The 11005-nt window shown below is 46.4% G+C and overlaps 3 protein-coding genes across 3 annotated transcripts; 2 read left to right on the top strand and 1 right to left on the bottom strand.

The window, feature by feature from the left end:
• Positions 1 to 1355: 1355 nt before the first annotated feature.
• On the top strand, positions 1356 to 3278 carry BDV37DRAFT_276764 (uncharacterized protein; the record flags this gene model as incomplete). The annotated part of the gene is made up of 2 exons (XM_032085625.1): positions 1356 to 3012; positions 3088 to 3278. The coding sequence occupies 2 exons, from the start codon at positions 1356 to 1358 to the stop codon at positions 3276 to 3278; spliced, it is 1848 nt and encodes a 615-aa protein (XP_031934942.1).
• Positions 3279 to 3467: 189 nt separating this feature from the next.
• BDV37DRAFT_50488 (AMP deaminase) lies at positions 3468 to 7289 on the bottom strand. Its single transcript, XM_032090786.1, has 5 exons — positions 6961 to 7289; positions 5387 to 6900; positions 4202 to 5322; positions 4024 to 4130; positions 3468 to 3970 (listed from the first exon to the last, which is right to left on the bottom strand). The coding sequence occupies exons 2-5, from the start codon at positions 6845 to 6847 to the stop codon at positions 3657 to 3659; spliced, it is 3003 nt and encodes a 1000-aa protein (XP_031934943.1). The 5' UTR covers positions 6848 to 6900; positions 6961 to 7289; the 3' UTR covers positions 3468 to 3656.
• Positions 7290 to 7993: 704 nt separating this feature from the next.
• Positions 7994 to 10610, top strand: BDV37DRAFT_289248 (putative actin binding protein; the record flags this gene model as incomplete). Its single annotated transcript, XM_032088419.1, has 4 exons — positions 7994 to 8195; positions 8250 to 8437; positions 8518 to 10416; positions 10524 to 10610. 4 exons carry the CDS (start codon positions 7994 to 7996, stop codon positions 10608 to 10610), a joined length of 2376 nt encoding a protein of 791 aa, XP_031934944.1.
• Between the last annotated feature and the right edge of the window lie 395 nt (positions 10611 to 11005).

Raw genomic sequence — 11005 nt, forward strand, 5'->3', positions numbered from 1 at the left:
ATATTTAATAATTTAAATATAAAATAAAATAATTTATTATTTTAAAAAAGAAATAATTATAATAGTAATTATTTTATAAAATATTTATTTTTAATTATTTTAAATAATTATTACTTTACTATTAATAAAATATTAATAATTTTATAAAAATTTAATATATTATATAAAATTAAATAATTATATAGAAAATTCAAATCTTTAAGTAATTTATTTTATTTTAATTTATATCTAAGTTTCTTAATAATCTAAATACGCTTGATCCTCCTAGTACTGCACTCCTCAGCCATTGGCCACCAAAGGAGCCCTTACAGATAACCAGGAATAATCATTGTCTAAGATGACCGCTGTTATAAACTAAATCAAAATCATATAAAATCTAATCTAGTCAGAGCTTCTAAGGCAGTTAAAATTGCAAGGAGCTTTGTACTCCGGGGTTATACAATATTAGCTCTGACTCTCTCTCAAGATCCTGACCCCTTCGCACTAAATCCTGAGGCAGCCGAAGCTGGTACCCCCCATTGGCCCCCTAGTATCCCGAAGATATACTGCTGAGTAATCTTTGTATACTGGAAGGGCGCTCATACACATATATACTCCCTATTTCGTGTTTATGTATTTTCGCGTACGCTGTCACACTCAATATAGAGGGAGGGATTGGTTGTCCGATTCTTGCAGTTTCAAGCAGTATTCGGGAAATCTAGGAAGTAGCATGGCCATTAGCCCCGCCCGGTTCACATGGGATGTGAGTTGTACAGTCGAGGTAATTTGTTGAAATTGGGTACAATGTATTGTGACAACCGCCTACTGTTATAGGTTGTTCTGCGCGTGTAAAGTCTGTATATGGCTGGTTATTAGTTCTTAAGTTCTCTGCGGTAATACGGATACACGTACCATTGAATATTGCTTGAATGCTACCTGTGACTAACTACGGTGTAGATAACGATAACCACATGATACTTTAGATGCTCCTCCATCCTAATCCGCTCATAGTGGTAAGAAAACATATAATAAGTTCTCTTTGGGTATCCATCTAGTATCAGTTTTTTGGGCCCCTTCTTTCCCAGACCAAGATAAATGCACACCCGCAATCTTACAAGTATTATGAACTCTCCCCTTTGCCCTGTACAGTGAAATTACTACTAGTTGTCCTTCTAATTACTCTTTTCTGTCAACGTATCATATCTTGAGATGGTGGCAATAGGTCGGGTTTAAATCAGGGAATAAATAGGCGAAAGGTAGGTACAATAAATGAAGAACTTAGGGGCCACCATATTTATGTGAGCAAATGCCTAGAATAATTAATAGACCTATCTGGAAGAAGGGGGACGTGACGAGTGTATAGTCTAACTGGCACCATGTCATATCCCACTACCGAACCATCCAAACGAGTTAGGAGATTCTTACCTGAACCCATTGAAACCACCACACGCAAATCCAAGGCACCCCAGCCAACATCATACGTGGGGAGGAAGTTGCTGCATGAACAAGAAGACCTTAACACTGCAGCGGGGGCCAAAGACGACACAAAGTGTCACTCAACTCACCCTGTCGCATCCGCCAAACCTCTGATACATATAAAACCTCCGTGCAGCACTGCATCACATGTCCACGACAACTTGCCGCCAACTTGCCTACCATCTAATAGTTATCCAGAGAGGCGACATAGAGGAGAGAAACATGCAACAGAATCGCTGGCACCGCTGCGACAAAGCCGTATAAGCGGCAAACAGAATGAGGCATTATGCAACACAGACAACTCTCAACTGCGCCCGAGAAAATTTGTGCCTCAGCTAATGGAAACGGCCAGCCGCTCATTTCGCCGCGACTCGTGCACATATGCACCTCATGAAAAATACCGACCGGAGCCTGAAACTGATCTGAAGCATGCGAGCGCTATCGGGGATACACCGGTACATAGTGAAGGCCACTTGGCACATGAGTCTCGATTTTCATACTTCCGGCTTCGGCAGCGTCAGGAGATAAGACGGCATTCTTTTCGAGTTCCCGATCTCCCCGTGATTCCTTCTAGCGGTAGCGAAGCATCTGAAGCGTCTGACTTACCATCATTGCCCGTGTCGCCATCTGTCTCATCCCGACAATCAGTGATACGGCCGAGAGTGGAAGAAGGTCGCAGGGAAAGTTGCGACGAGCTTTTCTCAAGCTATCTACTCTCTCTTGCTGCCCGCTCGACCGAAAAACAGTTAAGAGACCAAGCCTTAGCAGCTTTCCCTAATGAACAAGTCTATCAGCCGGTGGATCACTTTGCCATTGATACAGAAGAGGATTGTTCCAGCCAAGAAGAGCCACTAATACGTGAATCGGATGAACTAAGAAGGTACCGACGTGCGTCATCTGCGGATTTGTCTTGGGAGCTCGAGTATATGCGGCAGCATAAAGAGGAGGCAGAAATGCGAGACCGTGCCATGGCTGGCACACAGGGTTTGCATCTTTCATGTGTCGGTCCTTTAAAATTAACGGCCTGCGGTAAACCAAGGCCGCATATCTATCCAGACAAGAATCGGGAAGGAGATCACGGCCGAGACCAACAAAAACACCTCAAGAGCCCACCGATGTTAGGCGACGACCTTACTTTCCCCCAAAGCTTGTCACCCGAAACAACTTTCTGTGAGAGTCACCCTTTGGCCGAGTGCAGTAACAGTGTTCACAACCTTCCCCACCTTTGGCATGCGGCTCCTCACAACAATGATGACTGTGGTGGCGATGGTCTATGGATGGGAACATGCAAACAGGACAAGCATTGCCGAACCTCCCAAGACTCTCTTTCCTACAGTACATTAGCTCCAGTTTCTCGAATTAGAGGAACGAGTTGGGCGTGGCCGAACGAAATGTTGACATTAAAAGACAAAGCTCATCCTAAGCCCCAGACGAAGCCAGAACCACACGATGAGAAGAAGCGGGACAGCTCTGATAGCGACACTGAACCCCAATTTCAGGATGGGTTCGTCACTCAGATTTATAACTACTTGTCTCTAGGCTATCCTTGTGTTGCTCGTTATTATGACTATGAGCTGAGTAGAGTGTCTGGTATTCCTGTACCGGAACTCAGGCGAGATGATATGAACACAGATGCCAAGGGTTATGTTAGCATCGTCGAAAACCCCAGAACAGGAACTTCTGTTAGCGATGTTTGCAGCCGTTGGCTGGCTCTTCGCTCGTATATACGCGATTGGGCTAGTCAGCAAGCTACTTCGGCTGAAGACAACAGCAGTCATGGGACATGGGGTGTACGCGAGAGAAGGGGTAGTTGGGCGGGGTGAGAACGGTTGTTGGAAAGGATACAACTAGGTTTCTCGGCCAAGGGCGTGTGTTTATCTTTTAAACCTCGCTAGAGGGGATAGGGAAGGGGGAAACAGGGTATCCTTGTGCCTATATTGTCCCTGGTGCCTCTAATATGAATCTCAGCCTGCGCCGGAGAGCCCGAAATCTGGCTACAGAACACGAGAACTTCCAACTACGTGTCCACGGGAGAAAGTTAATACTAATATCTGATCCACTGAATTGTCCCGAATAGCCAACGAACAGCCAGTAATTCATGGGTACGGCAACTGTTACCTGTCATGAACCACAACATAACCTATAGGTCCATGCTCCGGATACACAAAATACTATGCCCATGGCATCGCCCTGTATTAGCCTTAGGACGGACCGGGGCAATTGTTGACACCTTTACCCCCGTCTTTCGTATCCTTGTCATCCTCAGCCAATGCTCGAGTCAACATACTACCCCGCTGAGCCCTTTCATGCACAATACCAGGGAATATCTTTTGTTCTGGTAACGCTTCAGGCCCAGTATCCTCACCCGATTTAGGGCCCGGGAGGTGAGGAGTGGGACCTGTGAAGCAAGCCTCTCCTGCGATTTTGGTCTCGGGCTGGTTTTGTAAATATATGGGAGGATTCGCCGCGGTAAAAGTCTGCGGAGATGCTGTAGCCTGACCCTCCTTCCGCAAAGCTATCGCTGGTGAGTAAATAGACCAATATTTGGCGGTGCGCAATGGGACTTACTATGGCTTGGATTGTTCTCATTTTCCGTGGCCAAGCTAGGTTGCAACTGTCCTCTGAGGGGCAGTGTCTTTGAGTAAGTACTCAAACTGTCAACATATCTTTCAATCCTGTAGGTAATTAGTTACTCTAGATGTCCCCAACCATGCCAGGGGCAGACAACACAGCTAGGGATGCTTACAATGCCAACTCTCCTATCAGCGTTTCATGCCTGAATCCCTCTCGAATGTCCGGAACATTGCTCTTTGCAACATTATTTCCCGGGACTCCTGCTGCTGAACAGTTTGTGCCAAGCCATCTTTGCTTTAAAGCGAGCTCGAAACCACTTTGCAGGACCGAGTGTTTAGCTAGCTCACACATATCAACCGCGCTAAATTTATAGATCTGTGCAGCAACCGAGTATTCTTCAATCAAAGGCTCCTTGGTGAACGCAAATTGTAATGGATCATCAGTAGATAACGATACGTTCAAACCTCGCCTGAAAAAATTGGCAAATGGATTTTTGTCATATGTCAAAAACAGCGCATTGTTGCTGAGAGGCGACATGGCAATCCCAATTTGGTCAAGGTAGAATAAATACTGCAGTAAAGGAACTTTCCGGAGTAGGATCCCATGGCTGATGCTGTGGCAGCAGAGGAACCCAACCGCAAGATGATCAGGGTCACCAGCTTCACCACAATGCGGCCTTAGAACGAACGTGTTGAATCCTCGCTTTTTGCGCCAGATATTCAAGGATGCGATGTTTGCAAACATGAAGTATATCCAATAACTGTAGGGGGGATTTTGTTTCGTATTCCATTCTCTTGGGATAGGATATTTCCTATATAGTCGTCGCTCTGCTTTGCTCTCGTCGTCGACACTGTCAAAGCCGACCACACGCTGCAAGAATAAATGAAGTTTTGGATGACTATTTGGATCCTTTGTCACTTCGAATAGCGGTTGGAAGACGTTGGTGATAACCTGCTCAAAGTTTTCCATCATGCCGCTCGACTTGTATACGTCATAGAGTCGAGGTATTTGGACAAGCCAACGGACATTGGGGGAGAATAACTTATTATCAACTACCCATGCCGCAAGTTTATCCCATTCCTGGATGGACCTGCCGTATATTGAGATACGCCATTCCACCATTTGGTATTTGCTCGACTCCAAGTCCGAGATGACCTCCTTCGTTATCTCTGCTAGATAACGCCCTTTAATATAATTGTCCGTCTTCAGGAATATTTCTCGCAGCCGAGATTCGCCCACAGGGTTATATTTGAGGTTAAACTTGTCAAACCGGTGGAAAGAATCTGTGTGTGCCTGTAAAACTGTTAGTTGCAAACTAACCAGGAACAAGAAACCAAAAGTCGCTCCTTCTACATACGTGCATATCGAGTGTATCGATACTCAAATCGTAAGCTGTAAGGTTTATGCTTTCAAAAACCTCCTTCAACGTCAAGTGCTTGCCATCCCTGAATAACACGACTTCATCGGGTGATTTTTTCATCTTGCTTTTGATGAAACGAAGGAGGTGCTTCTGATTCATACATGCAGAGTGATGCACATGCGTGTCGACTTTTCGGACATTGTAAAAATCTCTGTGAGGTACTTTTTTGCTGTCGGCTATTTCTTGATATTCATTAAGCAGAGTATATAGCTGAAACTTTCCCTCCAGGTAAGAAAGACGTTTGAATGCGAAGCTCTTTGCAGGCCCGTCCGTTGATACATCTATGACCGCATCGAGATCCATGTAGAAATCTCTCAGGGAAGGAATTTGTACAACAGGTTGATTAGTAGTGGCGGTACCATAAGTTTCGTACACTTGATACACACTATTCCCATCGAGCTTGAAAACCCAGTCTGACGCCTCGGGAAGAGGTAGGCACTCGGCCATGTCAAAATCTTCCCCGATATCTTGACCCATTTTTCTCTTCTTCTGTTCGGGTCGGAAGTTATCATTAAATTTTCCAGTTTCATTGTCACCTTCCCAAGCTGGTTCTGGTGGCGCAGGATACACTTTCCAATCGGCATGATCCTTAGGGTTATCTCCAGGACCCTGCAATGATAGTTGCATATATCTGGATCGCCGATCGAGGAGTCTCAATATTTTGCGGCAAATTACGTTCAATTCTGATGTAACAGCATCGCCGCCTGGCATAGAATTCAACAAGGTCTGGGCGGTTCCCAAGATATCACTAGCAGAACGCTCATTACCTGCCCCCGTTGAAGTTTGACCGAATTGGTCCTGGGACCTGGATGGCATTGTATTCAACCCGAAACTACCGTGAGTATCATCTACAGCGGGACCGTTGGGCTGGTACTCATGAATGAAGTGCGCGCCAAATTGATCAAACAGCGGAGTGGCATTTGCACCGGGCTGAGTCTTTGAAATTGGATCATCTTGGCACACGGTGCTGACTGTGCGGTGTTGGGAGCCATTGTGTTCCATCACGGTTGGTGTATAGCTTGGCGCACTGTCTGTCTGTGTGACGGCTGCATTGTAATTTGCAGGTACTGGGTTTAAGGTAGGTTCACTGTCGGCACTCCGTGAGGCGAACTGATGATGCTGATAGAAAAGTTTTGCTTCCGTGTGGCTCATTGATTTTTCATATGCATAGTCGTAGGTAGGAGTTTTCAGCAGTCTATCCCTTGGTAGAATATCGCCGGATGTTTTTGTCGCCGCGGCAAAACTAGACTCATGGGATGCTGTGTCATCTAGAGAGATCCCGCGTGTCTGCGGATTCTCACTGTGGGAGTGCAGGGAAACCTCGTCTTCCGATGAGATTTCAGCAGCGTTGGCATTGGCATCAAGCCTAGAGGTAAGGTTGGGCTGTGACGAAGCCATTAGGGCATCCAAAGTTCGTCACACTTGTGCAGTTGTTGTTTGTTGTGTTGCAACTGTTGGAATGATGAATCAGTTGGTTCTCCGCCGAAAAGACTCACCGAAAAACTACTAACCAAATCCCTTGCATTTACTATACTCCTAAACTGCAGGATTTGTTTTGGATATTAGTAAGAGGGAAAAGATAAAAAGGCAAATAGTTTATTGAGCAAAAGTATTAGGCGCATTTGCTAGTAGACTTGTTAAAAATTGAATTGTCTGGATTTTCTTTAATCATGGAGAATAGAGAAACGCGAGGAAAACAAGAGATAACGAAAGAGAGAGAAAGGGAGAGACTATCGATACAAGTCACGATATTGGTAATTAAAAATAAGACCCAACATATGAGAAGATATACATGGCAATACTCACCTAGAAAGATGTGATGAAAGAGTGAGTCTAGACTGTCATATTTATTGTTCGGGTGGTGGTTTTGATAACCAACATTGGACTCAGCTATTACTACTTACTAGTAGCTAAGTAGTAGTAGGAGTACTCCGTACTCTGTCGGCTGTACCCTGCCAGTCTTGGCATGCATGTATTTTACATTTTTAGTAGATACCGTGGAGTCTGGAGGGCCAGGAGCCTTAGCAATTGCTACTAGTACCTACCTAGTACTAGACTAGTACAATAAGGAACTATTCCTGGATTTCGGGTCGCATTAGGTAGTACTAGTACGTACGTATGAGGGAGTGCTCCGTACCTTACTACTAGTAGCTAGTGGTGTGACGTACTCTGTAACTTTGCCCCGTACAACAGACCAAATCACCCACCTTCAGCTAGATACTCATTAGGCAGAGATCAATCACCCATAATTAGAGTCTATTATCATTCACAGATTCTACATCACCCTACATACAGTGGAATATTGATAAGAATTGTCGCCAATCAAAACACACAAAGGTGTCAGTTGCTCTCTTTTTTGCCTTTCTATATCCCCTATACGTTGTTCCAAGAGGTGACACGGTAACTCTAACCCACACTGTTCATGACAAGAACCTAGGGCTAATTCATGCAGCTTCTGACCACATTCTGCAGTTTGTACATTTTTACGAACGCCGGAACAAGCTTTCTTAGCTACTGTCGTGTCTTTGTGGAATATTCCTGAAAATGGCATCCCTGAACCTTTCATCCAATGGGCCTTCAATAGCAAAGAGCTATCAAGCTGTTGTCAACTCACCCCCACCCACCAGTTCTTCTTCGCCTACCTATGGGCAATGGGCAGTGTTTTCAGTTTCAGCACCACTTGTTAGTGCTTTTCAGCAAGACACAGGCAACAAGGAGAGTGTTCTAAAGGTCCAAAGTACCGGAGGTTAGTCAAACACTCTATAATGAGGAACACTTGGACTGACTGAATATATTTAAGACGGCGAATTGGCTGATCTTATCGATGAATTCTCTGAGGGAAAGATGCAGTTCGCCTTTGTTAAAGTCACTGACCCAAATACTGGACTTCCTAAGAGCGTGCTTCTTGCATGGTGCGGGGAGGGCGTTCCCGAACGGACGAAGGGTTATTTCACTAGTCACCTATCTGCGGTCTCAAAATTGTTACACGTTAGTGGCCTTTCAGTCTCACATGTTTCCTAGAGAACTTATCCCATCATAGACTATGCTGCTGACTTTACAGCTGCTAGGGTTACCATGTTCAAATAACTGCACGTGCAGATGGGGACTTGACTGCAGAAGGAATTATACAGAAAGTGGGGGATGCATCTGGTGCTAAGTACTCTGCAGGAGCCGGGCAGCTGGCCGCTGCTGCACCCAAGCCGCCAATCGCATCCAAGCCAGTTTTCACACCATCGCGGACCGGTGGTATCGGCTCAAATGCCACGGCAGCTGCTCCTCAAAAACCTCTCCAGAGATATACCGACAATGATGGCTGGGGCCCAGATGCCCCTCCAATCACTAGGACAGAACTTGAAAAGGTGCAGCCAGCTTACCAACCAACCAAGGTTAATATACAAGCCCTTAGATCGGAAGAGTCACATGTAGCAAACATGCAGGTTCAATATACCGCCGAAGATCGTAGCGACGTTGTCAAGGGCGGCTATCAGCCAGTGGGTAAAGTGGATATTGCTGCCATAAGGAAACAGGCACGTGAGGCAGGCGAATTAAAGGATGACCGGCCAGAGCCAGTGAGGGGGGCATACGAGCCAGTTGGCAAGATCGATATTGCTGCTATTCGGGCCAGGGCGCAAAAACCCAGCGAGTCGATGGCTGACGACGTCAAATTTGCTGCACCAAACCACTCCCAGGGACAAGCGGAATCTGGAAACCACACAATCCCACCTCCAGGACAGTCCGAGCGTTTAACAAGTCTACCGAAGCCAAAGGTTGCGAATAAGTTCGGAGCGAACCAGTCATTCGTTGGAACCAAACCTCCTCTACCTAGTGGATCCGTGTCAAAGCCAACTTCAGCAGCTGTGCCCGTCGGTAGCGCAAGCAGAACTTTTGCAGATGAGGGAGGAAAGACTCCCGCACAACTTTGGGCAGAGAGGAAAGCGAGGGAACGGGGACAAGCTACTGCATCTGATCTGCCATCATCAGGGTACGATGAACCCTCGCTTCAAACACAGCACAGCGGCAGAGGGGAGTGGAAGAGCTCATACAGCGGTAGAACGTGGACCCCTGTTCAGACTACGCACACTGGAAAGTCTCTCACCAGCAATACGTCTCACCAGGCTACGGACCCTGCTGCAAACGATGCCACGGAAACAGAGCCTCAGGCCCCCAAAAGTGTCAGTGCTCTTCGAGATCAATTTGCGGATAAGTCACTTGATGACTCGGCCCCCGAGGCTAGGCCCGATGAGCAGTTGGATATAGGACGCTCTGTGCCTCTTCCCGGCTTACCAACGGGACCTGTGCAACCAGAAACCACCCAGGAGCCTGAAGTTCGCCAAGTGACTCCCAGCCCTCCTGAGCAGCCTCGGTCCCCTACTCCTCCAACCCCTCCAGTACGGGAAACCTCGCCTATCCGTGTTGCCATGCCTGTTGGACGCGGTGCCGCTGATATTCATGATGAACAGCCATCACCACCTTCTGTTTTGCCCACGGACAGTCTTCGTCAGACGGTGCCGAAAGATGCAGACCTTGCGGATGACACGCAAGATGTAGCCCGGGCAACGGCAGAGGCTACAGTTGGCAACAACTTCCAGACCAACGGTATTCAAGCCGTGGTGCAGTATGATTATGAAAGAGCGGAAGACAATGAAATTGAGCTCACGGAAGGTGAATATGTGACGGAGATTGAAATGGTTGACAAGGACTGGTGGCTGGGTTCAAATGCTCGTGGTGAGAGGGGTCTCTTCCCGAGTAACTATGTTGAGCTACTGGAAGACAAGCCCCAGAATTCTACCTCGCCGGCCTTGCATGACCACAATTTGGACACCGGGATTCAAGAGCCTCAGGTTGAAGCAGCCGCGCCATCAGTTTTGAGCTCAGCCAATGGACCCACTGCTACAGCTCTGTACGATTACGAAGCCGCGGAAGACAATGAGCTCAGCTTTCCAGAGGGTGCTGAGATCACTCACATCGTAAGTTTTTCCCTTGTCACACCGTTTCAGTTTCTATCTTCCCCGCATTCATATCGACGAATGGGTTGCTCAGAGGATTGATATGGCTGACTGCTCGTCATATGTAGGAATTTCCCGACGATGACTGGTGGTTTGGTAAATATGGCAATAAAGAAGGCCTCTTCCCAGCAAATTATGTACAACTCCGAAAGTGATCCCAAGGTGGTGCCTTCCGCAAGGTCAGGTGTCGATGACGAGGAAGTCCAATGCGTTCTGTTTTCTATTTTAGGTTTACAGCTTGATTTACCCGAGTCCTTGGGCCTTTTGGCTGAGCATAATTTGCAACATTCATATCTGCAAGACAAAGAAAAGGATAAAAAACAACTATCTCCCCCTGTGCTGCCTTCGCAGATAGGACATATGCCTTCAACGGCATATGAAAACTTTTCAGTTATTGTGTCTTAGAATTCCTATAGCAGCACCAGGAGAAGCAATTCAATACTGTATAAACTTGCTTTGACTGTTGAAAAAAAGGACTCTTCCAATTGGACAAGACAGTTGCTGGTAGGATATATTATCAGGTGGTTGTCATCGTTATGTATCACTTGGT

Source organism: Aspergillus pseudonomiae (genome assembly GCF_009193645.1).
Source record: "Aspergillus pseudonomiae strain CBS 119388 unplaced genomic scaffold BDV37scaffold_148, whole genome shotgun sequence".
Classification (NCBI taxonomy): Eukaryota; Fungi; Ascomycota; class Eurotiomycetes; order Eurotiales; family Aspergillaceae; genus Aspergillus; species Aspergillus pseudonomiae.

Bases quoted from the DNA above. Each gene is read 5' to 3' on its own strand.
- BDV37DRAFT_50488 (XM_032090786.1), bottom strand. From the start codon at position 6,847: ATGGCTTCGTCACAGCCCAACCTTACCTCTAGGCTTGATGCCAATGCC. The intron at 4,131-4,201 runs GTAAGCATCCCT...AATTACCTACAG, and splicing joins CTGATAGGAGAGTTGGCATT to GATTGAAAGATATGTTGACA. The intron at 3,971-4,023 runs GTAAGTCCCATT...CACCAGCGATAG, and splicing joins TGAGAACAATCCAAGCCATA to CTTTGCGGAAGGAGGGTCAG.